The 27,500-nt window shown below is 44.1% G+C and overlaps 2 protein-coding genes across 2 annotated transcripts in view; one reads left to right on the top strand and one right to left on the bottom strand.

Moving 5' to 3' along the window:
• The window catches only part of LOC123751843 (uncharacterized), a 155,831-nt gene extending 143,136 nt beyond the window's left edge, over positions 1-12,695 (bottom strand). Inside the window, exon 1 of the mRNA XM_069328641.1 lies at positions 12,510-12,695. The gene's annotated coding sequence lies outside the window, so the exon portion shown is untranslated. The remainder of the gene's footprint in view (positions 1-12,509) is intronic.
• The window catches only part of LOC138367231 (uncharacterized), a 53,299-nt gene that overhangs the window by 21,570 nt on the left and 4,229 nt on the right, over positions 1-27,500 (top strand). Inside the window, exon 3 of the mRNA XM_069328639.1 lies at positions 18,811-19,063. Coding sequence (XP_069184740.1) covers positions 18,811-19,063 — 253 coding nt within the window. The remainder of the gene's footprint in view (positions 1-18,810; positions 19,064-27,500) is intronic.

Here is a 27,500-nt window from a genome sequence, read left to right as displayed (position 1 = left end):
GGCTCAGAAAATGACTAATTATAAGTTTGTTTCAGCAATTGTATCAGAAAAACATTATAGAAAGTGGTCTTTTATAGTCTTTTTGATAACTTATAACACAAATAATCTACCTCTACAATACCAACGAAGATTACCATATATACAAACATTCAGAAACTAGAAAAGCATTCTGAAAAAAATATGTCATACATTGCCTATACTTCATACAAAGAACAATTTGTATTTTCAGAGCAGAACAGAGCCTTCGACAGCACCAACAATGCAATATACGCTACGTAACTTTTACACTGAATTAAGCAATTTAGAGGACATAAAGCACTTTGTATATTTCAGAAATGCGACACTCCACAACGCCATAACACACGTATGCTCCACCAGCCAATGTTTGGACATAATTTCTGCCAACCGCGCAGTAAATACATAATGTATACAGCCCTAAAATTATATCAAAATTAAATGATATTTTTTTGGGGTTCATGACACAATATAGTAAGGGATATATTACTCGCGCCAACATGTTCAATGCAGCTTTGGGCAAGCCAACATAGATTACCGTCATGTGGGACAACATGTGCTACAGGAGTGTATTAGATGTTGTTTACATCTAGTACATGTTGCCTGATGTCCAGGCAACATAATATGTTGCCTGATGTCCAGTTACAGAAGACATCAGGCAACAAATTACCACTCCTCCAGATCCGTTAAGAATTGTACATGTTCGTAAAAAAAAGAGAATATCATAAAATTGACGTTTTTTTAAGCAATGGTCTCGATAGCATAAGAGAGAGAGAGTGGGGAAGAGTTGCTGGGATTCGAACGCTTTTTTGATGAGGTATAAGACAGTTGGGGTGTTTTAAGGAGTGAACGAAGGACGAGGAGAACAGGCTGCCACATAACCTTTCTTGGTATATCTTGAGATGATTTCGGGGCTTAGTGTCCCCGCGGCCCGGTCCTCGATCAGGCCTCTACCCAAGGAAGCAGCCCGTGACAGCTGACTAACTCCCAGGTACCTATTTACTGCTAGGTAACAGGGGCATCAGGGTGGAAAGAAACTCTGCCTATTGTTTCTCGCCGGCGCCCAGGATCGAACCCGGGACCACAGGATCACTCGTCCAGTGTGCTGTCGTGTGGTAGAGCGAACTCTAGGCTCAGTTTACAGAGTTTACAGAGTCCACACCACAGTTGTCAATATGCAGGATACAAATGAGGGTATCTTGAATTATTGACGAGTAATTATTCTTCTGCCTTTATCCATCCTCCATGACTCTCTCTCTCTCTCTCTCTCTCTCTGTCTCTCTCTCTCTCTCTCTCTCTCTCTCTCTCTCTCTCTCTCTCTCTCTCTCTCTCTCTCTCTCTCTCGCTCTCTGTCTGTCTGTCTGTCTGTCTGTCTGTCTGTCTGTCTCTCTCTCTCTCTCTCTCTCTCTCTCTCTCTCTCTCTCTCTCTCTCTCTCTCTCTCTCTCCCTCTCTCTCACCCGCCTAAACACACAGCAGCCGCTACACCACCTCTATCGACCTAGTAGTAAATTAGGTGAATAGGAGTTAGCAAACTGTTGTGAGATGCATCCTTGAAAGGGTCAATAATTGGCCTTGTAATCACAGCTTTAGGCCACGGGTGGTTGGAAAGGCGGAATCCAAGAGCTAACAACTCGATCACGCAGGCTGGAACAGGTGAAAACTAATAGGCAAACACACACACGGGGGCCTGGTGGCTGAGTGGACAGCGCTCGGGATTCGTAATTCTAGGGACCGGGGATCTATCCCCAGCGATGGCGGAAATAAATGGGCAGAGTTTCTTTTACCCAGATGGCCCTGTTCACCTAGCAGTAAATAGGTACGTGGTAGTTGAGACAGCTGTCACGGGCTGCTTCCTGTGTGTGTGTGTGTGTGTGTGTACTCAAAGTGTGTGTGTGTGTGTGTGTGTGTGTGTGTGTGTGTGTGTGTGTGTGTGTGTGTACTCAAAGTGTGTGTGTGTGTGTGTGTGTGTGTGTGTGTGTGTGTGTGTGTGTGTGTGTGTGTGTGTGTGTGTGTGTGCGTGTGTGTGTGAAAAAATAAACAGTTGAGTGACAGTTGAGAGGCGGGCCGAAAGAGCAAAGCTCAACCCCCGCAAACACAAAACACAACTAGGTGAATACACAACACACACACACACCATAATATTCAAAACAATATTCTGACAGTTTTAGATTCAAATAATTTTCATTTTAGTTCTGCGAGCTGAATTCTGAAGGCATTTCGCGTTTGAGTATAAAAAAATTAGATAAATGCTCGTGAAATTAATTTAGCTTTGAAAAAATATATTTTGATTTTATATATATATATATATATATATATATATATATATATATATATATATATATATATATATATATATATATATATATATATGTTTCATTGAATATGACCGCATATTCTGTATTTATTATTTTCTGGTTTAGGGCTTCTATCCCTCTAACTATTTTCTTAGCATCAGGGCTTAATTGGAATAGGAGTTCTCCAAAACTCATTTTCGTACTTTTAAGGTGAAGAAAAGAAGTGATTTACTATAGAGTGTATTACACTTATTTGTATAATTTGCACGACGTTTCGAACCTCCATGGTTCATTCTCAAGTGAACAATCTTACAATACTAGTTGATTTTAAACCCGCATTAGGTCAGGTGATAATACAATGAAGGTGAAAAACATGGGGGGATACATAAGGGATAAACATAGGGGCTGCAGAAGGCTTATTGGCCCATACGAGGCATCTCCTATCTAAACACAAAGATTAATCCAGTGTAATTGGCCTGTTATGTTGGACATTGTCTTCTGTGTTGGCATCGATATGTTCTTGTCTTGTCCTTACTCTCATGGTGGGTAGAGTAAATAGTTCCGTGATTTGGGTGTTCATGGTAGGTCGCTCTATTCTTATGTGAATTGCCTCAAGAATTTGTAATCTTCTTGAATCTTGGGTTTTATCTATTATGCAAGTATTCTTGTTCAACATTTCTCTTGTTAGAGTAATGTCATGGGCTTGTCTCATGTGATTCCTAGGGGCACCAGATTGAAGATGGCATGTCAAACGCCTCGTCAGCTTGGTCGACGTCATACCTATGTACTTACATTGAAGGTTACATCCTTCGTGGGGGCAAGTGTACATGTATACAACGCTTGACTGCTGTAGAGGGTTCTCCGTCGGCTTCGGGCTGTTTTTGATAAGGAGTTCGGAAGTCTTCTTGGTTTTGTAGAATATTATCAGGTTTATGTTTTGGTTAGGAGTAGTGCTTTTTACTCCTTTACGGATTATTTCTTTCATTATTCTTTCCTCTTTTATATGTTCACTGTGCATGGTTGATTTGTAATATAATTTTATTGGGGGTGTTGTGGTTTCTGTTCTAGGTTCTGAAATTCTGAAACTACACCCCCAATAAAATTATATTACAAATCAACCATGCACAGTGAACATATAAAAGAGGAAAGAATAATGAAAGAAATAATCCGTAAAGGAGTAAAAAGCACTACTCCTAACCAAAACATAAACCTGATAATATTCTACAAAACCAAGAAGACTTCCGAACTCCTTATCAAAAACAGCCCGAAGCCGACGGAGAACCCTCTACAGCAGTCAAGCGTTGTATACATGTACACTTGCCCCCACGAAGGATGTAACCTTCAATGTAAGTACATAGCTATGACGTCGACCAAGCTGACGAGGCGTTTGACATGCCATCTTCAATCTGGTGCCCCTAGGAATCACATGAGACAAGCCCATGACATTACTCTAACAAGAGAAATGTTGAACAAGAATACTTGCATAATAGATAAAACCCAAGATTCAAGAAGATTACAAATTCTTGAGGCAATTCACATAAGAATAGAGCGACCTACCATGAACACCCAAATCACGGAACTATTTACTCTACCCACCATGAGAGTAAGGACAAGACAAGAACATATCGATGCCAACACAGAAGACAATGTCCAACATAACAGGCCAATTACACTGGATTAATCTTTGTGTTTAGATAGGAGATGCCTCGTATGGGCCAATAAGCCTTCTGCAGCCCCTATGTTTATCCCTTATGTATCCCCCCATGTTTTTCACCTTCATTGTATTATCACCTGACCTAATGCGGGTATAAAATCAACTAGTATTGTAAGATTGTTCACTTGAGAATGAACCATGGAGGTTCGAAACGTCGTGCAAATTATACAAATAAGTGTAATACACTCTATAGTAAATCACTTCTTTTCTTCACCTTAAAAGTACGAAAATGAGTTTTGGAGAACTCCTATTCCAATTAAGCCCTGATGCTAAGAAAATAGTTAGAGGGATAGAAGCCCTAAACCAGAAAATAATAAATACAGAATATGCGGTCATATTCAATGAAACATGTTTGAAAGAAAACCTGCTGCCAGTATACACCAATATATATATATATATATATATATATATATATATATATATATATATATATATATATATATATATATATATATATATATATATATATATTTATATATATATATATATATATATATATATATATATATATATATATTATATGGCGTACCACCTCTGCTTGTAGGAACCCACAGCCTCGTTGAAGAGGATATGCAGCACCCGGGGTAGCCTTGTCCGGCTCTCACGTGCGCTGGCACATACTGTCTTCTCCTACCACCACCCGTAATATGTGGAGACCTATGTGTTTGTGTACATAATGTGTGCACTTAATGATAATGTGTGTATCTTATGACTCAAGTATGTCTCTATGGCTCATCTGCGCCCCTAGCTATGGTACCAGCTGTGGACTTAACCAGCTATGTTAGCCATGGTACCAGCTGTGGACTTAGCAAACTGTGTTAGCTATAGTACCAGCTGTGAGCTTAGCCAGCTGTGTTAGCTATGGTACCAGCTGTGAGCTTAGCCAGCTGTGTTAGCTATGGTACCAGCTGTGAGCTTAGCCAGCTGTGTTAGCTATGGTACCAGCTGTGGACTTAGCCAGCTGTGTTAGCTATGGTACCAGCTGTGGACTTAACCAGCTGTGTTAGCCATGGTACCAGCTGTGGACTTAGCCAACTGTGTTAGCTATGGTACCAGCTGTGGGCTTAGCCAGCTGTGTTAGCTATGGTACCAGCTGTGGACTTAGCAAACTGTGTTAGCTATGGTACCAGCTGTGAGCTTAGCCAGCTGTGTTAGCTATGGTACCAGCTGTGGACTTAGCCAGCTGTGTTAGCTATGGTACCAGCTGTGGACTTAGCCAGCTGTGTTAGCTATGGTTCCAATTGTAGACCTAGCCAGCTGTGAACTTAACCAGCTGAGTTAACTCTGGTACCAGCAATAAACCTAGCCAGCTGTGTTAGCTATGGACTTAGCCAGCCTTAATCTACCTATAGTACCAGCTGTGAACTTAGCCAGCTTTGAAAACAGTCCAGTCCACAGCTTGTACCTCTGGTACCAGCTGTGGACTTTAAAACACTGTCTTTGACGTGCCTTTAACTTAGGACTGAATATTCTACGTCTGGCCACACGTGTATGGCCAGAGGTAGTATAGTGTATAGTGTATAATGTGTCTATTCACCTGTAAGTTCTCACCTGTAACCTGTAACCTGTATTCACCTGTAAGTTCGGGGTTTTAGCTGAGAGAAAGCTTCTTGATGTCACTGTGAATCATTTGCCTTTACAGGTTTTCCTTTGTATGTGTCCGTATGTGTGTGTGCTGTGTATTATGTATATTTTCAGTGGGTGTTTAGCAAGTGAATGTTCGTGTGTATGTGTGTGTGTACATGTGTAAGGACTGGTGTTTGGGGTTTATGTTCACTTGTTTGTATGTTTGTGTTTGTGCAAATGGACTGGTGTTGATGTACGTGTCCGCTCGTCTGTCTTTATGTACGCATATATATGTGTTTGTATATATATATATATATATATATATATATATATATATATATATATGTGTGTGTGTGTGTGTGTGTGTGTGTGTGTGTGTGTGTGTGTGTGTGTGTGTACTCACCTAGTTCACCTAGTTGTGTTTGCGGGGGTTGAGCTCTGGCTCTTTGGTCCCGCCTCTCAACCGTCAATCAACAGGTGTGTGTGTGTGTGTGTGTGTGTGTGTGTGTGTGTGTGTGTGCAAAGCTCTACTGTATCTCCACAAACAGGTGAGAATTCTCTCGCTCAATCACGTTAAAATCATTATGCAACTCAAATTATATTATTTAGTTCCATTATACAACCAAAATATATGCAACTCAAAAACAAAAACAGAAACAAAAACTCGAAGACTTATAGAAAACTCGGAGTTTAGAAAACCCCCGAAGAATCTCAAGTAATATTAAAAAATAATTATATTTCGGATTACCAACTTAAAACTGCATTTTAGCGGCCCCTATTATCCACTGTCAACCAATTTTCGGAAAGAAATTTTGGAATATATTTTCGGAATAGAGATTTGGAAAATATATTTTGGGCAACATTTTTTTTCCATCTGGTATTAATTTGTGATCTGAATTGCCCTCGTTAAGGTGGGATGAAATGGGTAGTAAACAATAAGGGAAGAAAAAGCGTACCAAACAGCATGGTGTACGAAGTTTCCTTGGGCTGATAACTTAGTTTTATTTAATAAATTGATATCTGGAATTAAAAAAAAAACCTCTTTTCAGCCCTGCTTCCTCCTCTCCTTTCTTCCTCTCTTTCTCCTTTCCCCTCTCCCATCTCTCACAATCTTCCTCCTCCCTTCTTCCCTATCACCCTCCCTTCTTCCCTATCACCCTCCCTTCCCCTATCTCTTTTTTCTTCTGCCATGTCTCCCATATTATTCCTCCCTCGTCTTCCTCTCTCTTATCTTTCTCTTCTTACACCTCTCCCTCTCCTTTCTCCCACAGACTTCTTGGCGCTACTCCTTAAGTCTTATTCTGCATCCTCCTACCCCCCCCCCCCACCTCTCTCCCACGCCTACACTATCTTCATGCATATGTATACCTAATCTCCCAGCACCACAGTTAATCTACTGTGTAAGTGCTTCACAGACCGCTTACTGTGTCAGACCTACACAGTCACTCCGGCTACTGTGTCAGACCTACACAGTCACTCCGGCTACTGCGTCAGACCTACACAGTCACTCCGGCTACTGTGTCAGACCTGCACAGTCACTCCGGCTACTGCGTCAGACCTACACAGTCACTCCGGCTACTGTGTCAGACCTGCACAGTCACTCCGGCTACTGCGTCAGACCTACACAGTCACTCCGGCTACTGTGTCAGACCTACACAGTCACTCCGGCTACTGTGTCAGACCTACATAATCAGTGATGACCGAACCACACGCGCCAGAAAGTGAAGGAACGACAACGTTTCGGTCCGACCTGGAGTCGTGTAGCCGACTTTAACAATGGTCCAGAGCGGACCGAAACGTGGTCGTTCCTACCCTTTCTGATGTGTGTTTTCCGGTCCTCGTATCATCGGTTATTTTGACGCGTCGTCTGCATACATAATCAGTATATTGTATCAGAGCCTCACAGACAGTCTGTCTACCGTCTCAGAGCCTCACAGATAGTCTGTCTACCGTCTCAGAGCCTCACAGACAGTCTGTCTACCGTCTCAGAGCCTCACAGACAGTCTGTCTGCCGTGTTAGAGGCTGTCTACCTCACAGACAGTCTGTCTACCGTCTCAGAGCCTCACAGACAGTCTGTCTACCGTCTCAGAACCTCACAGACAGTCAGATCTTCCCTGGTAAACTGCCAAGCATCGCCCCAGAAGTGCGACCCAGCCCCCTCGTCTCCCAAACAAGATTTAAGTATACTCGGGGTTTACTTAAGTATACCAGGCGAGTTTAACCACTCTGGTGAATAAACCGCTTAGAGGGTTTATCTATAATCGGGGGTTTATCTATAATCGGGGGGTTTAAGAGACACACACTCACGACCTCTCTGGATGGGCGGCCCTCTGGATCCCGTCTTGCTTAAGTGCCAGAGATTTTTCCGCAATAATTTTCCCCCTTTCATTCTGCGCCAGTTCTTGTACGTTCTTTACAGGTATTCGTATATGGTATTAGATCGAGGGTGTTGAGAGGTGTTTGAACCGAGTCTGAACACCTGTTGTTGGTGAGCAGGATAAGGGGGGTTTGGGCACTTTCCACGATACTGTCGGGATCAAGCAAGTAGGTGAACACCGAGGTACTTTCTTAATTTTTTGTCGTGGGGGGGCTGAGGGATTCAGGGGAGGAATGATTGTTCTGGCTCAGAACACCTGTCTTTGGGGCTACAGGGAGGAGAATACCTATATGGCATAGGCTGAAATCAGCTGTCATGTCGTTTATGACACAGGCTCAAAGCAGCTGTCATGACGTTCATGACACAGGCTCAGAGCAGCTGTCATGACGTTCATGACACAGGCTCAGAGCAGCTGTCATGACGTTCATGACAAGTTCAGAGCAGCTGTCAATGAGTATATGAGAGATTCAGAGCAGCTGTCATGACGTTCATGACACAGGCTCAAAGCAGCTGTCATGACGTTCATGACACAGGCTCAGAGCAGCTGTCATGACGTTCATGACACAGGCTCAGAGCAGCTGTCATGACGTTCATGACACAGGCTCAGAGCAGCTGTCATGACGTTCATGACACAGGCTCAGAGCAGCTGTCATGACGTTCATGACACAGGCTCAGAGCAGCTGTCATGACGTTCATGACACAGGCTCAGAGCAGCTGTCAATGAGCTTATGACAAGCGCAAAGCCTCTGGCATTAGGCAGAGATCTTGCAATAAACCCGAACAAAGAATAACCTTGCAAAATTATACAAAAATACAAAATATTGAACCTAGCTGTGTGTACTGCGCCAGTGCGCGTTCGTGCGCATGCAGCTTAATGTGCGTAGTGCGTCTGTGCGCACTGAGTAACCTGCGTATATTAGCCTGTTTGAGCAACCGGGTTAAGAGATGAAGGCAGACATAAAGACGTGTGTGAGTCTATACACCTACACAGACACAAAGGCTGAGTAAAACACCGCTATACACCTTTGCTTTTACATCCGAGCGGCCTCAAAAAAACATGCATCAGAAAACTTTTGACCCGTTAAAGGATTCGAACCCGGACAGCCAGGGCCTCTAAGATGCCCCCTGGAATTGTGTCTAGTATTGGAAAATCTATCCAATACTTTTTTGTACAGTCTGATGGCAGAGTGGTTACAGTACTGGTCACGCCAAGGGGGCATGGAGGCCCCTGGCTGACCGAGTTCGAATCCTTCAGGGGTCAAGAGTTTTCAGATGCATATATTCAGAGATTGTCAACGTTCAGTGTTAGTAATGAGGGAATAATACATTGAAACGTCACGAGAGGGCGTGGCATACTACTCACAGTAAACAGTAAGATTAAGGAGCATTGAGACTGTTTGGTCATGTATAAGGCATGGATGAAGATATATGCTGCTGCTGAATATCTCGCCCTATCAACTAATACGTCTATTAGTTGATTAATCGATTAGCTCAGTCGATTAAGGCAGTGTCTGGGCTGCTCCCGGACGCAGGTTCGAATCCTCGTCACGGTCCTTGTGGATTTGTTCAATACGTCTAATTGTGAACGTTATGGCCCCTAACCTACAAATTGCAGAGTAACACATTATCGTTTTTATTATAACTATCAACAGCAACAGCGCACAAATACTTCACAAATGGTTCCTAAGCATTGGTAAGTGGTTTTCGAAGCACAATCGACTTGAGAATGGTCCAGGACGGACCGAAACGTCGTCGTCCCTTCACTTTCTAGTGTGTGGTCTGGTCAACACTTTTCAGCCACGTTATTGTGACTCCTCGTCTTCAGTGGTAAGAGGGGTTAAGTGTGGTGGCGTGGGTTCATGAGTTCCTGCTTAGGTTAGAACTACGTATTCTGTACGTTGTGGCTCGGTAGAGAGAGAGGGAGGGAGAGAGAGAGAGAGAGAGAGAGAGAGAGAGAGAGAGAGAGAGAGAGAGAGAGAGAGAGAGAGAGAGAGAGAGAGAGAGAGAGAGAGAGAGAGAGAGACTGTATTTAAGTCAATTTAGGACCAGTGGGAACACATTCGCCAATGAACTCGTCAGCGATTCGGTCTAGGTTCGAGTCCTGGGCAGGGAGGATTGTTTGGGCTCTTGAACCTCTGTTACCCCCCATCAGTAATTGGGTACCCGGTTGTGTTCTAGGGAGAGAGAGGGAATTATCAAGGGAAAGCGCCAAGCCATTAGACTATATAGCACGTGGAAGGGGTCAGGATAAGGATTTGGGATAGGACGGGGGGAAAGGAATGGTACCCAACTACTTGGACGGTCGGGGATTGAACGCCGAGCTGCATGGAGCGAGTAAACTAGCGTTCAGCACTTACCATGAACCATGTAAAGAGGAAAAGAAAGAAATCTCTCTTCACACGACTCAGAGACGACTAACTCTGACTCCTGGTGATCGCAGGAGTCAGAGGTCGTCTCTCCCTGTTCTCACCTGCGTAAACAAACAAACAAAAGACACAAACAAGGAGAGACTGAAGGCCCAGAACACCGGCAGGAACACACCCCGTCACCAGCGCCCAATAACACATTTACCGAGACATATTTTCTCTTATCAACGACGCGGCGAGGACCTCAGCGCTGGGGCGAGAAGGTCTCTGTTGGCGGTCTGATATGTTTATTCTGGAGTACAACCAGAGCTGGAAAATTGTCAGTGTGGGAAAATTGTGGTGTGGTGGGGGTGTAAGGGCTGTGTGGTGCTGGAGTGTGATGGTGGTGGTGGGTCTGTGTGGTGCTGGAGTGTGGTGGTGGTGGGTCTGTGTGGTGCTGGAGTGTGGTGGTGGTGGTGGGTCTGTGTGGTGCTGGAGTGTGGTGGTGGTGGTGGGTCTGTGTGGTGCTGGAGTGTGGTGGTGGTGGTGGGTCTGTGTGGTGCTGGAGTGTGGTGGTGGTGGTGGTGGGTCTGTGTGGTGCTGGAGTGTGGTGGTGGTGGTGGGTCTGTGTGGTGCTGGAGTGTGGTGGTGGTGGTGGTGGGTCTGTGTGGTGCTGGAGTGTGGTGGTGGTGGTGGGTCTGTGTGGTGCTGGAGTGTGGTGGTGGTGGTGGGTCTGTGTGGTGCTGGAGTGTGGTGGTGGTGGTGGTGGTGGTGGTGGTGGTGGGTCTGTGTGGTGCTGGAGTGTGGTGGTGGTGGTGGGTCTGTGTGGTGCTGGAGTGTGGTGGTGGTGGTGGGTCTGTGTGGTGCTGGAGTGTGGTGGTGGTGGTGGTGGTGGTGGTGGTGGTGGTGGGTCTGTGTGGTGCTGGAGTGTGGTGGTGGTGGTGGGTCTGTGTGGTGCTGGAGTGTGGTGGTGGTGGTGGGGCTGTGTGGTGCTGGAGTGTGGTGGTGGTGGTGGTGGTGGTGGGTCTGTGTGGTGCTGGAGTGTGGTGGTGGTGGTGGGTCTGTGTGGTGCTGGAGTGTGATGGTGGTGGTGGGTCTGTGTGGTGCTGGAGTGTGGTGGTGGTGGTAGGTCTGTGTGGTGCTGGAGTGTGGTGGTGGTGGTGGTGGGTCTGTGTGGTGCTGGAGTGTGGTGGTGGTGGTGGGTCTGTGTGGTGCTGGAGTGTGGTGGTGGTGGTGGGGCTGTGTGGTGCTGGAGTGTGGTGGTGGTGGTGGTTGTGGTGGTGGTAGTGGTGGGTCTGTGTGGTGCTGGAGTGTGGTGGTGGTGGTGGTGGGGCTGTGTGGTGCTGGAGTGTGGTGGTAGTGGTGGTGGGGCTGTGTGGTGCTGGAGTGTGGTGGTGGTGGTGGTGGTGGGGCTATGTGGTGCTGGAGTGTGGTGGTGGTGGTGGGTCTGTGTGGTGCTCGAGTGTGATGGTGGTGGTGGTGGTGGGGCTGTGTGGTGCTGGAGTGTGGTGGTGGTGGTGGTGGGTCTGTGTGGTGCTGGAGTGTGGTGGGAGTGTTGGGTCTGTGTGGTGGTGGTGGTGGGTCTGTGTGGTGCTGGAGTGTGGTGGGAGTGTTGGTCTGTGTGGTGGTGGTGGTGGGTCTGTGTGGTGCTGGAGTGTGGTGGTGGTGGTGGGTCTGTGTGGTGCTGGAGTGTGGTGGTGGTGGTGGGTCTGTGTGGTGCTAGAGTGTGGTGACAGTCCCATCTACTTCTCACAAAGATGACAGAGCTGGTGACGCAGATCAAAGCATATATTGCCACTAACGACGTACCTCTAATGATCCCAAAGTAAAACAATTACATGTACCAAATAAAACACCCCATAAAGCAGCCATTTTCTTGAGACCAACCCCATAGTCGCTCACACAGACAATAACAATTAATTACGCAAATGCGTCACATAAGAAATAATTCATTTCAACTAACAAATTTCCAAATAATAGTTTTAGTAATAATAGTAAAGCGGGAATAAGCATTATTAGTAACAACTATTAGATAACATAATAACATTTCTGTATATAATCCTAGAATAACAACATTAATTAACTAATAATAATATTTACAAAAGTAAACAAAACGAAGAAAAACATTGGAACTTTGTGCAGGCGAAAGTTAAAAGTGAAGTCTTATAAATACTCTACTTTAAAACTCGACCCCACCTGATCATACGGCTCCCTGTTCACCTGCGTCTCTTCCCGGGCCCTGGTGCTGGCTCATGCTTCTCCGTGTCAGTACTCCATTTTCGTCAACACTTTAATCCGTACACAAATCACACTGACTTGGGCGAACTGTCAATTCTCTCTCCTTGGAGCCTTTCCGGTAGGGCTCAGCGCACCTGCCGCCGATTCAGGTCACCACATGACTGGGGTGGGATTCTTGCGCGAGCCAACCATGTGTGCCGAGCGCTGCCTGAACGTTTGTTGAAATGTCGTACCGGTGAAAAAACCTCTGGTCAATATTCCCTCCTCCGGGGTTCAGATTTAATTTAAACCATAGACATTTCAGCTGGAATCAAACGCATTATATATTGACCTTAACTTAACAACGTTAAAACACATATAGGACTCAGAGAGCGGGAGAATTTATGTGGTGTGCATCGTTCGTCTGGCATTGAATTTCGCGCATGCGCACGCTGGCCACCTCTCCCCACAACATTAGGTAGAAAGGGAAGGTGTTTCGTTAATTACTGACATCTGTGTTTATATTTATTAATAGCCGTCAAAACACGTATGATTTATGATAGATTGAAGGGACGCCCTCTATCCTTTCACTTGAAAATGAAAATGAAATTGAAAATTTAAACTTTCGTGTATTTCGTTGTGAAAGTGTTCATATATATATATATATATATATATATATATATATATATATATATATATATATATATATATATATATATATATATATATATATATATGAACATCAGTTTATTTTGTTGGTAATTCTGAAGCTTATCCCTCCATCCACGACCATTATTAATCCCTCCTCCACGACCTTTCCTAATCCCTCCTCCACGACCATTCGTAATCCCTCCTCCACGACCATTCGTAATCCCTCCTCCACGACCATTCGTAATCCCTCCTCCACGACCATTCCTAGTCCCTCCCTCTCCAACATTCCTTCTCTGACCATTCTCAACATTCCCAAATCCTCAGAGCCACATATCACCATTCCAGAAATCCTTCCCAATCCTTGCCGGTCTCTTTTCCTTCTGTCTCGTAGTTGGCTTCTCTGTCTACCTGTTTGTGTCTTTGTCCTCTGTCTCTTTATCCTTCCCCCTACCCTCCCTCCCTACCCTCCCTCTTTCTTTACCTATCCTCTCTCTCTCTCTCTCTCTCTTTCTCTTTCTCTGTTCTTCTTTCTCCTTACCCTTCTTCTCTCTTTTCGTATTGTCTAGCTTCCCTGCGCTTTTCTTTTCTGTCTCTACCTCTTTTCACTCCTTTCTCTCTCTCTCTCTCTCTCTCTCTCTCTCTCTCTCTCTCTCTCTCTCTCTCTCTCTCTCTCTCTCTCTCTCTCTCTCTCTCTCTCTCATCAGCTTTGTCCTTCCTCCCTTATCTAAAATTTTCCCTTCCACTCCGTCATTCTTCTTAATCTCCCTTTCCTTTATTTTATTCCTCCCTCCCTTGCATCCGCTGTCTCCCTCTACCCTATTCCACGGCGGATTATCATCGGAAATGGTTAATTGAACATAGGGAGAAGGGAGAGCAGAGAGGAAAGGACACCAAACGGGGTGTCAATTGTGTGTGTGAATGTGAGAGAGAGAGAGAGAGAGAGAGAGAAAGAGAGAGAGAGAGAGAGAGAGAGAGAGAGAGAGAGAGAGAGAGAGAGAGAGAGAGAGAGAGAGAGAGAGAGAGAGAGAGAGAGAGAGAGAGAGAGAGAGAAAGCGAGGTGGCCTAGTTCTTGATGAGCAGAAAATAATGAAAAGATCATATATTAAGGAAAAGTTCAAAAGTTAGTAATTTCTTAAGTTGATGAAAAAACAAGAGTGCTGGAGAGGCGATGGAAACTTGTTGGAGAGCTTAAAAGCATGTTGGAGGGACTGGAGGCGTGTTGGAGGGGGATTGGAGGCGTGTTAGAGGGGGATTGGAGGCGTGTTGGAGTTTAATTAGAGTATTAAACAACACTGACGTTTATCACACCAATTACCAGTCAAACTCCTTCCAGATTAGAGGCTAGACTAGAGCTCAGTAGGACGCTGAAAGCGTTTCCTCTCTGGTCCACAACACTGATCCGCAGGAACAGGAAACTGGATTCTCTTGGGTGTTTGGACTGGGAGAGAATAAAATATAGGATAGGAGGACATATGGGTTGATTTTGGTAACCCAATTTAGAGGAGCGCGAGGAATATAGAACAGGAAGGGGCGGGGGGAGGGGGGGGGGGGTTAGAAGCCACCTCTCTCTTTCATGGTAGACAATATTAGGCAAACACACACACACACACACACACACACACACACACACACACACACACACACACACACACACACACACACACACACACACACACAGTACATATAAAACACTAGATCTTGCCCTCCCCCTCCCCCCCCCCTCCCCCCCCCCACCCCAACCATGCCCCCTACACCCCTCCCCCCCCCCGAATACCACCACAACACCTCGGGATGAAACTAAATCTTGATGCACCCAATGAGACACATTTCTCACTCTTGGCAAGTCTTTTGATTACAAACACGAGCTTTCCCCCCCAGCAAGCAGCTCTTCCTCCTCAAGACTCTGACGCTTTCCGTCTGACGAGGAGAGAGAGAGAGAGAGAGAGAGAGAGAGAGAGAGAGAGAGAGAGAGAGAGAGAGAGAGAGAGAGAGAGAGAGAGAGAGAGAGAGAGAGAGAGACAGAGAGAGAGAGAGAGAGAGAGAGAGAGAGAGAGAGAGAGAGACACACACACACACACCACCACCAGCATCACTAAGACGTTTCGTCCACTGTTGACAACACTCACCTTTGAACAAGTCAACAAACATCAATGTACTCTTGCCTAACGCAGCTGTCTGCCTCTTCCAGTGCTGTTGATGATTTATATATTACCTCACTCCAACATGCTCTCATACGCAACATGCTCCACATGGTCTCGTTCACATGTGCAACTTGACCCCTTAGACCTGGCATTGTCGGTGTCGACTCTTGCCGTTATTCTCGCTACACAGAGGCTTAAAATGGCCTCAACAAGCAGGATCTGACTCAGTTATCAGCCTCTCACTGTGCTATCCTGTATCGGCTCTCCATCCCCTCCCTCCCCCTCTCTCTCTCTCTCTCTTTCTCTTTGTGTCGCTAATTTGCTTCTCCTTTTTCTTTTTCTCTTTTCTCTTATATACTTTCACTCTTAATCCGATCTCTGTTTACTTTCTTTTGTTTCTCGTTTCATCCAGCGAGCTGCGCTTAGCTCAGCTGTTAATTTTTTTTTTTTCATGTTGCTCTTACACCTCTCCTCGTCTCCTCTCATATTCTCTCATCTCTCCTCTCCTCTCTTCGTCTCCTCTCACTTCACCTCTTCTCTTCTCCTTACAAACTCTCCCGTCATATACGGTCTTTCTTCACCTTATGTCTCAGTTTTGTCTTATTCTATAAATAATACATATATATACATTATGATTACAACAGTTGAGTATACATACATACATCTGTTCTTGGATGGTGTGCGCAGGTAAGACCGAACAAGGTGAATTATGACTCTTGGAAGCAAAAAAAATCTCATAATTATAATTTAAAATAACACTAATGATTTAACAAAACATTCTAATTAGCCAACGTGCTAATTAAATGCTCATTAACCTGACGCTGAGAGCAGATGGCAGGAGCAACAAGGCTCCACCAACACCTGCCCTGCTGGGGGCACTAACAAAGCCTGCCTGATAGCTTCAACGAATCCTTTTAATCGCCCTCGCTGGGATACGAACCCTGGCCGCTTTGAAGTTGGAATACAAAAACAGTTGGAGCAAGCGAGAATGGCAAAAATTTGCGCATCGCTTTGTTGATAATATCACTTAAGTATTTGATTCTCTCGCGTTAGATTACGAATACTGAGTTACAAGACATTATAAGACAATTTGTCTTCACGTCATATTTACAAAACAGGCAAATGTAAGCCTTCAAGAATCTAGACAAGAAAGAATTCGGAATAAACGTACGTGAGACGAGTATGCAGCTCAAGCATGCAATCGTTACCTAAAGAAATGTATAATACAGTTTGGTAACGCATGTTTTGGAACCGAGAGGAAGGATAGAGAGAGACTTGGACCTCGCTTCGATGGAGGGCATTAGGAGCACGGAGACATGATCGCCACGTACAGGATTCTAAGATGAATCGGCAAAGTGGACGAAGACTCAAATGGGTCTACGCAATCGTCAGAAAAAAAAGGAAAGTACTCACCTACATACACATGTAGGTGAGTACACATACACATGTAGGCGAGAACGCTCATCCGTGTCTTAGGATGTCGTACAGTGTCCTAGGATGTCCTAGGGGTGTCCTAGGGTGTCCAAGGAGGAGGGCGGGAGAGGGAATATAATTTGCTGCTGAAATGGCTTAATTGGGGTCTAGACTGTAGAGGGAGGAAATGGAAGGGAAGAGAAGGAAGGAAGAGGGAATGGAAGAGAAGGAAACATAACAGTGATGCTGAATCGTGCTTTTAGGGTGTGTCGGAGAGAGAGAGAGAGAGAGAGAGAGAGAGAGAGAGAGAGAGAGAGAGAGAGAGAGAGAGAGAGAGAGAGAGAGAGAGAGAGAGAGAGAGAGAGAGAGAGAGGAAGCTGCGAGTAGAAGGGGGAAGGAGGTAGGAGAAGGAGGGAGGGAGGAAGAGGAAGAGAAGGAAGAGGAGGAGGAAGAGGAAGAGGGGGGGGAGGAGGAGGAGGAGGAATGACATATCTATTCCAGCAACATCAAAATCAAGTTTGACAAGAACACAATCAATAATTTACGAAATTATTCCTTTCCATCGGTCGAAATTCCAATAAACTCCCAGAAACTCCAACAAACCCCAATAAATTCCCAGAAACTCCAACAAATCCCAATAAATTCCCATAAATTTCAATAAATCCCCAGGCTGTCCGTGAGCCCCGCCCCGGTATTAGCTACACGTGCGCCTCACTCACACCAAGGCGCTTATCCCAGCATTTGCATTTTAATTAAAGAGAATGTTGAAATACATTCGAGTTTCTTTTTTTAAATCTCAAATTCATGTTATCTGTTCATGGTTAAATATTCCATGTTCATCTGTTATTACTTTAATAATAATAAATAAGAAGATAAATGAGCATCAAAAGAAGGTGGATAGAATGAAAGATTGAAAGAGAGGAAGATGGATGTACAAGGTTATCTTGAGGTTATCTTGAGATGATTTCGGGGCTTTTTAGTGTCCCCGCGGCCCGGTCCTCGACCAGGCCTCCACCCCCAGGAAGCAGCCCGTGACAGCTGACTAACACCCAGGTACCTATTTTACTGCTAGGTAACAGGGGCATAGGGTGAAAGAAACTCTGCCCATTGTTTCTCGCCGGCGCCTTGGATCGAACCCAGGACCACAGGATCACAAATCCAGCGTGTTGTCCGCTCGGCCGACCGGCACCTCTATAGGGCGACACTGCTACAGCATCACTGGAGGACTCTGCATCATTGTTAGGGAGTATTGCAACATTGCTAGGCAACGGTGCCACCTTGTTAATCAATACTGCAACACTGAAGAGTATTGTTTCGATTGACCGGAGGTGGAGAGAAGGATACTTGTGTCTCTCTCGCTCTCTTTATCTCTCATTGTGTCTTTGTCTTGTCCCCTCGTCTCTCTCTCTCTCTCTCTCTCTCTCTCTCTCTCTCTCTCTCTCTCTCTCTCTCTCTCTCTCTCTCTCTCTCTCTCTCTCTCTCTCTCTATAGCTCTCTCTCTCTCTATAGCTCTCTGTCTCTCTATTTCATTTTCTCGCCCTATCGTTTTCTCTATATTTTTCTCTTTCTGAATTTTCTCATATACTCTATGTCTTTCTATCTGTCTGTCTGTCTGTCTGTCTGTCTGTCTGTCTGTCTGTCTGAGTGACTGTCTGTCTGACTGTCCTCACCTAGTTGTACTTGCCGTACGATGTATTTGACTGCTACAAACCTTCTCGACAGTGTAATATGTCTGCTCCGTGGAAAGTACTGAAAATAGAAGTCAAAATTATGCCCCTCAAGGTGAAAAAGACTCAGCATGAACCTGGATAATTATGGGGTGTGTATGGAAGCATGATATCTGGGGCTACCAAGAGGCAACAGTTTACATGTATAGTGTGAGGGGTCGGTGGCGGAGGATGGCAGGGTGTGGTGTCCTAATAAGGGAATATACTGAGTTTGGAACTATAGACTGGAAAATTGTACTTGGACTTAGTAATTGTATATCATCAACACAAGCTGAACTGCCGGGCCATTCTGGCGTGTTTGGAGGAAGTACGTCATGACGACAAAGATGTTTTTGTATTTGTCGATAGCCGAGGAGCACTGGAGTCCTTAAACAGTCGATATCCAGCCTTCATGTCCATAGTTGAAGATTGTAAGAAAAGGATAAATGAGATACAACTGAAAGGTCATAGTGTGAAATTCATGTGGATTCCATCTCATGTTGGAATAGTGCTCAACGAGGTGGCGGATGACTTGGCCAAACACGCCACATCAGAACCACAAGTTGACATTGAATGTGTTTTAACAATGAGACAAATAAAAGACAAAATTAGAAATATTCAGGCACAGGCAGAAGTGGCGAGGAGAAGTATAATGTATGAGGGAAGCCAAACCATGCAACGCTACAGGTGTGTGAGTCAAGCCATGCAACGCTACAGGTGTGTGAGTCAAGCCATGCAACGCTACAGGTGTGTGAGTCAAGCCATGCAACGCTACAGGTGTGTGAGTCAATCCATGCAACACTACAGGTGTGTGAGTCAAGCCATGCAACGCTACAGGTGTGTGAGTCAAGCCATGCAACGCTACAGGTGTGTGAGTCAAGCCATGCAACGCTACAGGTGTGTGAGTCAAGCCATGCAACACTACAGGTGTGTGAGTCAAGCCATGCAACACTACAGGTGTGTGAGTCAAGCCATGCAACGCTACAGGTGTGTGAGTGAAGCCATGCAACACTACAGGTGTGTGAGTCAAGCCATGCAACGCTACAGGTGTGTGAGTCAAGCCATGCAACGCTACAGGTGTGTGAGTCAAGCCATGCAACGCTACAGGTGTGTGAGTCAAGCCATGCAACGCTACAGGTGTGTGAGTCAAGCCATGCAACGCTACAGGTGTGTGAGTCAAGCCATGCAACGCTACAGGTGTGTGAGTCAAGCCATGCAACGCTACAGGTGTGTGAGTCAAGCCATGCAACACTACAGGTGTGTGAGTCAAGCCATGCAACGCTACAGGTGTGTGAGTCAAAACACCAACATTTCACTTATGGTAAAAGGAGAAATGCTTGGAGTGACTCTGTACACATGTGGTTCAGGCTTGGGTACAAATATTACTGGGAATATGGTACAGTTGGTCATGATAATGACACCAAGTGTAAACTATGTGGTATGTTAAGGTCAGCACACCCTTGCCCATTATGTTCTTGATTGTTCGTTGATTAATGTATATAGAAACACTGAGATAAGGACTGTTCCTGAACAAACAGCCTGCATGTGTCACAACGGAAAGGTTGATGATATTCTGGAGAGATATAAGAATTTTTGCACCAAGATTGTAATCTTTTGTTGAAGTGTCTGAATGTCTATTGTAAATGGTCTGTGTGCCTAGTATTACAAGTATTTGTGTGTACGTCTGGTAACATACTGTATGTGTAAAGGAAGAAATGTGTATGTTTATCACTCAGAATGTTCGGTAATATGTTGATTGTTTGTGAAAATAAACAACAAACATTTTGAATGTGTGTGTGTGTGTGTGTGTGTGTGTGTGTGTGTGTGTGTGTGTGTGTGTGTGTGTGTGTAACAGAAATGAGTAGATAGAGGAGAGAGCGAGAGAGCGAGAGAGCGAGAGAGCGAGAGAGAGAGAGAGAGAGAGAGAGAGAGAGAGAGAGAGAGAGAGAGAGAGAGAGAGAGAGAGAGAGGGGTGGGGTGGGGGGGGGAGAGTGGCAAGCCTCTCGCATCATCAGAAATCAAATTCCTTTTGATCTAGATGCCGCAGGAAGGAATTGAGAGACCGCTGTGGCGGCCGGGACCAACGTCGCCGCTAAAAGCCCCAGTGATGGATCCTGAGATGCCAAGGAGAGAGGGAGAGTGTTGGGGAGAGTGTGGGGGAGAGTGTGGGGGAGAGTGTGGGGGGAGAGAGTGGCGTGAGTGAGAGCAGGGTGAGGGGGTGAGAGAGAGTGGTGGAGCGAAAGACAATGGACGGAGAATGGAGTACTTACCATACATTGATTATGCAGTCGATTAAGGGGGCAGCGTCTGGGATGCTCTCGGACATAAGTTCGAACCCTAGTCACGGCCCTTGTGGATTTGTTCATATCTAGTCGACTTTGACACTGACAATGGAGGTGGCTTCTATGACTTCTAACATGATAGATAAAATAGAGTAATGGAGAGCAGAAGGAGAAGAAGGAGAATAAGAAGGAGGAGGAGAAGTAAAGGAAGGGAATAATCAGCGGGGTAAAGCGCCAAGCCATTACGACTATATAGCCATTGGAAGGAGTCGTGATAAGGATTTGGGATGGGACGAGGGAGAAAGGATAGATACCCAACCACTTGGGAGGTCATGGGAGATTGAACGCCGACCTGCAGGAAGCGAGACCGTCGCTCTACTGTCCAGCCCAAGTGGTTGGTGATGAAGTGGAACATAAAGCAAGGGAATGAAGAAGAAAGGAGAGGTAAAAGAGAGAGAGAAAAAAATAGAGTAATTAAATTCTTGCCAACTGATCCTGGGAGACTAATTGTACTTTTGATCTCACGATAATGTCCATAAAACCTAAAGCCTGATATTGGAATTAATCCTCTCTCTCTCTCTCTCTCTCTCTCTCTCTCTCTCTCTCTCTCTCTCTCTCTCTCTCTCTCTCTCTCTCTCTCTCTCTCTCTCTACCTCGTATCCTATGCTCATGCCCGGGACCCTCTTCACCGAGGTCGACCTCAAACACATTCTATAGCCCTCTATATAGCCCCCTTCTATATATCCCCTTCTATATAGCCCCTTCTATATATCCCCTTCTATATATAGCCCCTCTATAGAGCTGAAGAGAAGAATGCAATCTCATTCGCGTCTCGCATATCCGACTTATCCATTCTTCATTCTCCGATCATTTTGCTCGTCCAAATACGACCCCACGAGGACACAGCGAGACCACAACGAGGACACAACGAGACCACAACGAGGACACAACGAGACCACAACGAGACCACAACGAGACCACAACGAGGACACAACGAGACCACAACTAGGACACAACGAGGACACAGACCAGAACGTCGTATCATCGTGAAAAGTAACATTTCTTTACTTATTTAAGTAACAGTTACTTATGTGTGCGTGCTGGGAGAGGCCTATCCAGGAGGCTAGTGGTAGAAGTAGCAGTAGAAGTAGACGTGTTGTCCCAGTAGCAGTAAAAGTATTGTAGTAGATTTAAACAACAGTTGTGGGATATCAGAGTGGGAAAGAATAATTACAAGAAGTTGTTCAGATATAATCAAATAAATTATATTAGACGTAATAATTGTAGCAAATATTAGTGAAATGTTTAAATATAACCAAGTGACAGGTGTCCCCTTGTTATACACGATGGTCCCTGCATGCACTTCCATCCCTTTCAATCATGCTAAGTGCAGTTAACAGGCGGCTCTAAACGTTTATCTCAAATGTGACGAATTAGCTCGCCAAAGCGAGAGAAAACGGGCTGGGGGGGGGGGGGGGGAAAGTAAGATCATTTGGAAAACCCAAATTCGCCCAAAATGAATGCAAAAAAACAACAACAATATATGTACATATATATATATATATATATATATATATATATATATATATATATATATATATATATATATATATATATATATATATATATATATATATATATATATATATATTAGTATATTTTGGTAGCAGTCTTTCCTGTAGACATATATTATTAAATATGACCGAAAAAGTAAGATTAATAATTCTAACACGAATTTTCTCAATCTTTCGTACATTACGCTTCACTGTTGGAGGTAAATCAAAAATCACTTCTCCAAAATTCATTTTTATTTCTAGTCTGACGCGACACGGGCGCGTTTCGTAAAACTTATTACATTTTCAAAGACTTCACAAATACACAACTGATTAGAACGTATCTCTGATTTTATATCTACATTTGAGTGAGGTGGGAAGGGTGATGTGGCATTAACACAAGACAGAACAGGAGGGGATATTAATAGGGTATTAAAAGTATCAACACAAGACAGAACAGAAACAATGGGTATTGAATAGAAGTGTTTGTAGAAAGCCTATTGGTCCATATTTCTTGATAGCATCAAGAAATATGCGTCTGACGCGACACGCGCCCGTGTCGCGTCAGACTAGAAATAAAAATGAATTTTGGAGAAGTGATTTTTGATTTACCTCCAACAGTGAAGCGTAATGTACGAAAGATTGAGAAAATTCGTGTTAGAATTATTAATCTTACTTTTTCGGTCATATTTAATAATATATGTCTACAGGAAAGACTGCTACCAAAATATACTAATATATATATATATATATATATATATATATATATATATATATATATATATATATATATATATATATATATATGTATGTGTGTGTGTGTATATCACGAAAATAAACACGTGATTAAAAATGTGACAGTGTCAGACCACAGAGGAGAATTGAAACAGGAATTTCCTTAAGTACTTTCGTATTGTAATACATCTTCAGAAGGATATATATATATATATATATATATATATATATATATATATATATATATATATATATATATATATATATATATATATATATATCAACACGGTTCAACAGTATTCCTGGAAAGGCCCCCTAAACGAGGTTCGAATCCGTATCGACAGCCAATTAGTTATGTATAATTTAGGTGAGGGCAATAAGGTCATTACCTGACGAAATAGTAGGTCAATATATTTGGCCCCTGTCTCATACGTTGCTGGGGAGGGGGGGGGGCAGATCCCCCCAGGTGCCCCTCATGGTAGTGTTTTGAAGGGGGAAAGCAGCAGCGAGGGCTTGTGAGAGGGGAAGTGGGGGAGGGGGAGAGAGAGAGCAGGAAGGAGGGAGTAAGGGAAAGGGTTGGATGTAAGGGAGGAATGTGGAAAGGAAACAGAAAGAAATAAAGACATATGAAAGGAGGAAATGCAGGTTTCTCAAAAGCGTGGAAGATGAGAGAAAATGTGAAAATTAAAGTAAAACAGAAGAAAAAGAGAATAATGAAATGTAAAGGAAATGAATAACTAAAGGAAAAATACACTGGGAAACAACTGCTTTTTTGGGTTCAAACAACAATCACAAAAACAGAGGCCTGTATGACAACCAATTACAAACAACAAACAGATTCTCAATCGACTTGAGAATGGTCCAGGACGGACCGAAACGTCGTCGTCCCTTCAACTTCTAGTGTGTGGTCTGGTCAACATACTTCAGCCTTGTTATTGTGACTCATCGCCTGCAAACAAACACAGATACTGATGTATCTCTGGTTATCTGCTTATCTGGAAAACAACTCTGCTTATCTCTGTTTATCTCTGATAAGCAGAGATAAGCAGAGATTATCTGCTTTCTCTGCTTATCTGACAAGCCATCACAAAACAGCTGCTTGTCTGCTTGAGTAACAAGCAATCACTTCCCACGGCTTAAGATCTCTTTAGCCACGCCTTGTAACTCTTGATTAAGGACCAGGCAGGGAAAAAACAACTTGCCATTGGACAGTTAATCTTCTTAATGACCTCTTCAGATAATAAGATGCTTAAGGAATTAGGGTTCCTCTTGTAATTACAGTAATATATTACTATAAACTGTGCCTTAATTTTCTTTTAGTTAGCTAACAAAATCTTACCAATAAGCCAGTTATAAATGTAAATATTTTGTTTTATTAATATATATAAAAAGGAGTTTAAAATCTTGGATTTGTAAGCTAAAAGTCTTTTAAGTCCAGAAAGACAGGTTCGAGTTACATAGCTAAACACCTGTTTAGTTCAGTCGTAATTGGTGCTGGTATTTATTTGTTTATAGTGAAAAAAATTCCTTAATATCTCGTCAGATGGGCTGTCGGATTCATTAATTATGAAGCCGTGGAAAATATACTGCAAACTCCGTGTTTATTCTGGCTAATTACACCAAGTGATTGTCAGTTATTTGTTCGAATAGGGAATTAAGTATGATCTGCAGCCTCCACTGTGTAGTGATTTGTATAGATTACAGCCCAGTAAATCTCTCTCTCTCTCTCTCACTCTCTCTCTCTCTCTCTCTCTCTCTCTCTCTCTCTCTCTCTCTCTCTCTGGCCCAACCAACCACTTGGGCTGGACGGTAGAACAATGGTCTCGCTTCGTGCAGGTCGGCGTTCAATCCCCGACCGTCCAAGTGGTTGGGCACCATTCCTTCCATCCCGGTCTCATCCCAAAATCCTTATCCTGATCCCATCCAAATGCTGTATAGTCGTAATGGCTTGGCGTTTTTCCCCTGATAATTCCCTGCCTTCCTTAATTGGGTACAAGAGTAGACGAACGACTCATGTTAACAGTCTGAGAGCTTTCCCTCTTCATAGCTTATAGAGAACCTACAACAAGCTAGTTTTCTTTGCAACACGATCCGAGAATTGATTTACAACTACGTTCCCATTGTTTGAACACAAGCTAACAGCTATAATCCTTGTTGGGCGGACGCGGGTTGAGTCAGTAGGTATTAATGTGTACATAGATTTTGTGTGTGTGTGTGTGTGTGTGTGTGTGTGTGTGTGTGTGTGTGTGTGTGTGTGTGTGTGTGTGTGTGTGTGTGTACTCACCTAGTTGTACTCACCTAGTTGTACTCACCTAGTTGTGTTTGCGGGGGTTGAGCTCTGGCTCTTTGGTCTCGCCTCTCAACCGTCAATCAACTGATGTACAGATTCCTGAGCCTACTGGGCTCTGTCATATCTACATTTGAAACTGTGTGTGTGTGTGTGTGTGTGTGTGTGTGTGTGTGTGTGTGTGTGTGTGTGTGTGTGTGTGTGTGTGTGTGTGTGTGTGTGTGTGTGTGTGTGTGTGAAGATGGAATAAGGTGTGTCTAAGCCTTCGCTTAGCTCATCATATTTCATGAATATCTACCATGATGAATGAACACGTTCATTGTGCTAGTCAGCCGCCTCACTAAACGTCTTGTGTTGTAGATGCCGTCTTCCATTTTCCTCTATGTGTCTATCATTATCCATCAATCATTCCCTCTCACACACGCGACCCTAATCCATTTCAAACTGACTCAGCGTAGACGATATCCAGATGAATTAAGTAATCAATTTGCATTCCTTCCTCAGCTCCTGGTCATTAATCTATTCACTAGGAAGCATTACCAGACGGCTGAGGAATGCAATATTCAGAAGATATTCAGAAGATATTCAGATACCACCAGCGACCCACCACACACACACACACACAGTCACGCACTCGTTTTATGGTAATGAGTATTGAATCCACACGAAGAGGACACAACCAAATACAATAGCTTCCAAGCATACATTATCTGCTGGAGAATGTGTGTGTTTACTAGTTGTGTTTACTAGTTGTGTTTTTGCGGGGGTTGAGCTTTGCTCTTTCGGCCCGCCTCTCAACTGTCAATCAACTGTTTACTAACTAACTACTAACTTACTATTTTTTATTTTTTTTCCACACCACACACACACCCCAGGAAGCAGCCCGTGACAGCTGACTAACTCCCAGGTACCTATTTACTGCTAGGTAACAGGGGCACTTAGGGTGAAAGAAACTTTGCCCATTTGTTTCTGCCTCGTGCGGGAATCGAACCCGCGCCACGGAATTACGAGTCCTGCGCGCTATCCACCAGGCTACGAGGCCCCTGTGTGTGTGTGTATGTGTATTCACCTAGTTGTATACACCTAGTTGTGCTTGCAGGGGTTTGAGCTCTGCTCTTTCGGCCCGCCTCTCAACTGTCAATCAATCAACTTCCATCCCCGTCCCATCCCAAAATCCTTATCCTGATCCGTCCAAATGCTATATAGTCGTAATGGCTTGGCGTTTTTCCCCTGATAATTGTGTGTACTCACCTATATGTACTCACCTATATGTGCTTGCAGGATCGAGCATTGACTCTTGGATCCCGCCTTGTGTGTGTGTGTGTATGTGTGTGTGTGTGTGTGTGTGTGTGTGTGTGTGTGTGTGTGTGTGTGTGTGTTTTAATAACCAATGTAGGGCATCACCTTCAGCTACCTCTCCTAACTTAAACAAAAAAACAAGTTCCCCCATATTACAATCACTGAATCATCTGTAGTTCCAAATTTTCAATTACTTTCCCCCCTCACTGCACGGTGATCATATAGATTCCCTTCACTCTAGGCCAGAATGATATTCTTAAGCACTATAGCCTGCTCTTGCTAGGCCCCATCTAGATTATGTAACTCCGTTTTCGATGTCATTCTTCGGAACAGACATAAACTCATTTGTGTAGCGAAAGGTGATGATAATCCCAGATAATATAAACCAGCTCGCCAAGGGAAGATTAGGATGCTGTATTTACATTATCTAGAGCAAATTCAAAGATAAAAAAGGGGTGAAATAACACGTAAACAACAAGAAGCAATTGATAAAAATAATTGATAAAAATGGGGGTAAGTTTATATACAGAAAAGAGTTGGGGACATATTAGCTTGGAGATAAGGATATCTTTTAGAGTGATGAGTAGTAAGAGGTGAGAGTAGGGGAGAGTGAGTGAAAGTGAGGAGTGAGGGAAAGTGATGAGTGAGGGAAAGTGATGAGTGAGGGAAAGTGATGAGTGAGGGGAAAGTGATGAGTGAGGGAAAGTGATGAGTGAGGGGAAAGTGATGAGTGAGGGAAAGTGATGAGTGAGGGGAAAGTGATGAGTGAGGGAAAGTGATGAGTGAGGGGAAAGTGATGAGTGAGTGAAAGTGATGAGTGAGGGGAAAGTGATGAGTGAGTGAAAGTGATGAGTGAGGGGAAAGTGATGGACAAGCGCAACAAGGACACGCTAACAAATACAC

The sequence above is a fragment of the Procambarus clarkii genome, chromosome 21, assembly GCF_040958095.1.
Source record: "Procambarus clarkii isolate CNS0578487 chromosome 21, FALCON_Pclarkii_2.0, whole genome shotgun sequence".
NCBI classification, from domain to species: domain Eukaryota; kingdom Metazoa; phylum Arthropoda; class Malacostraca; order Decapoda; family Cambaridae; genus Procambarus; species Procambarus clarkii.
Note: the sequence above shows the minus strand (reverse complement) of the source record. Positions and strands in the feature narration are given on the sequence as shown.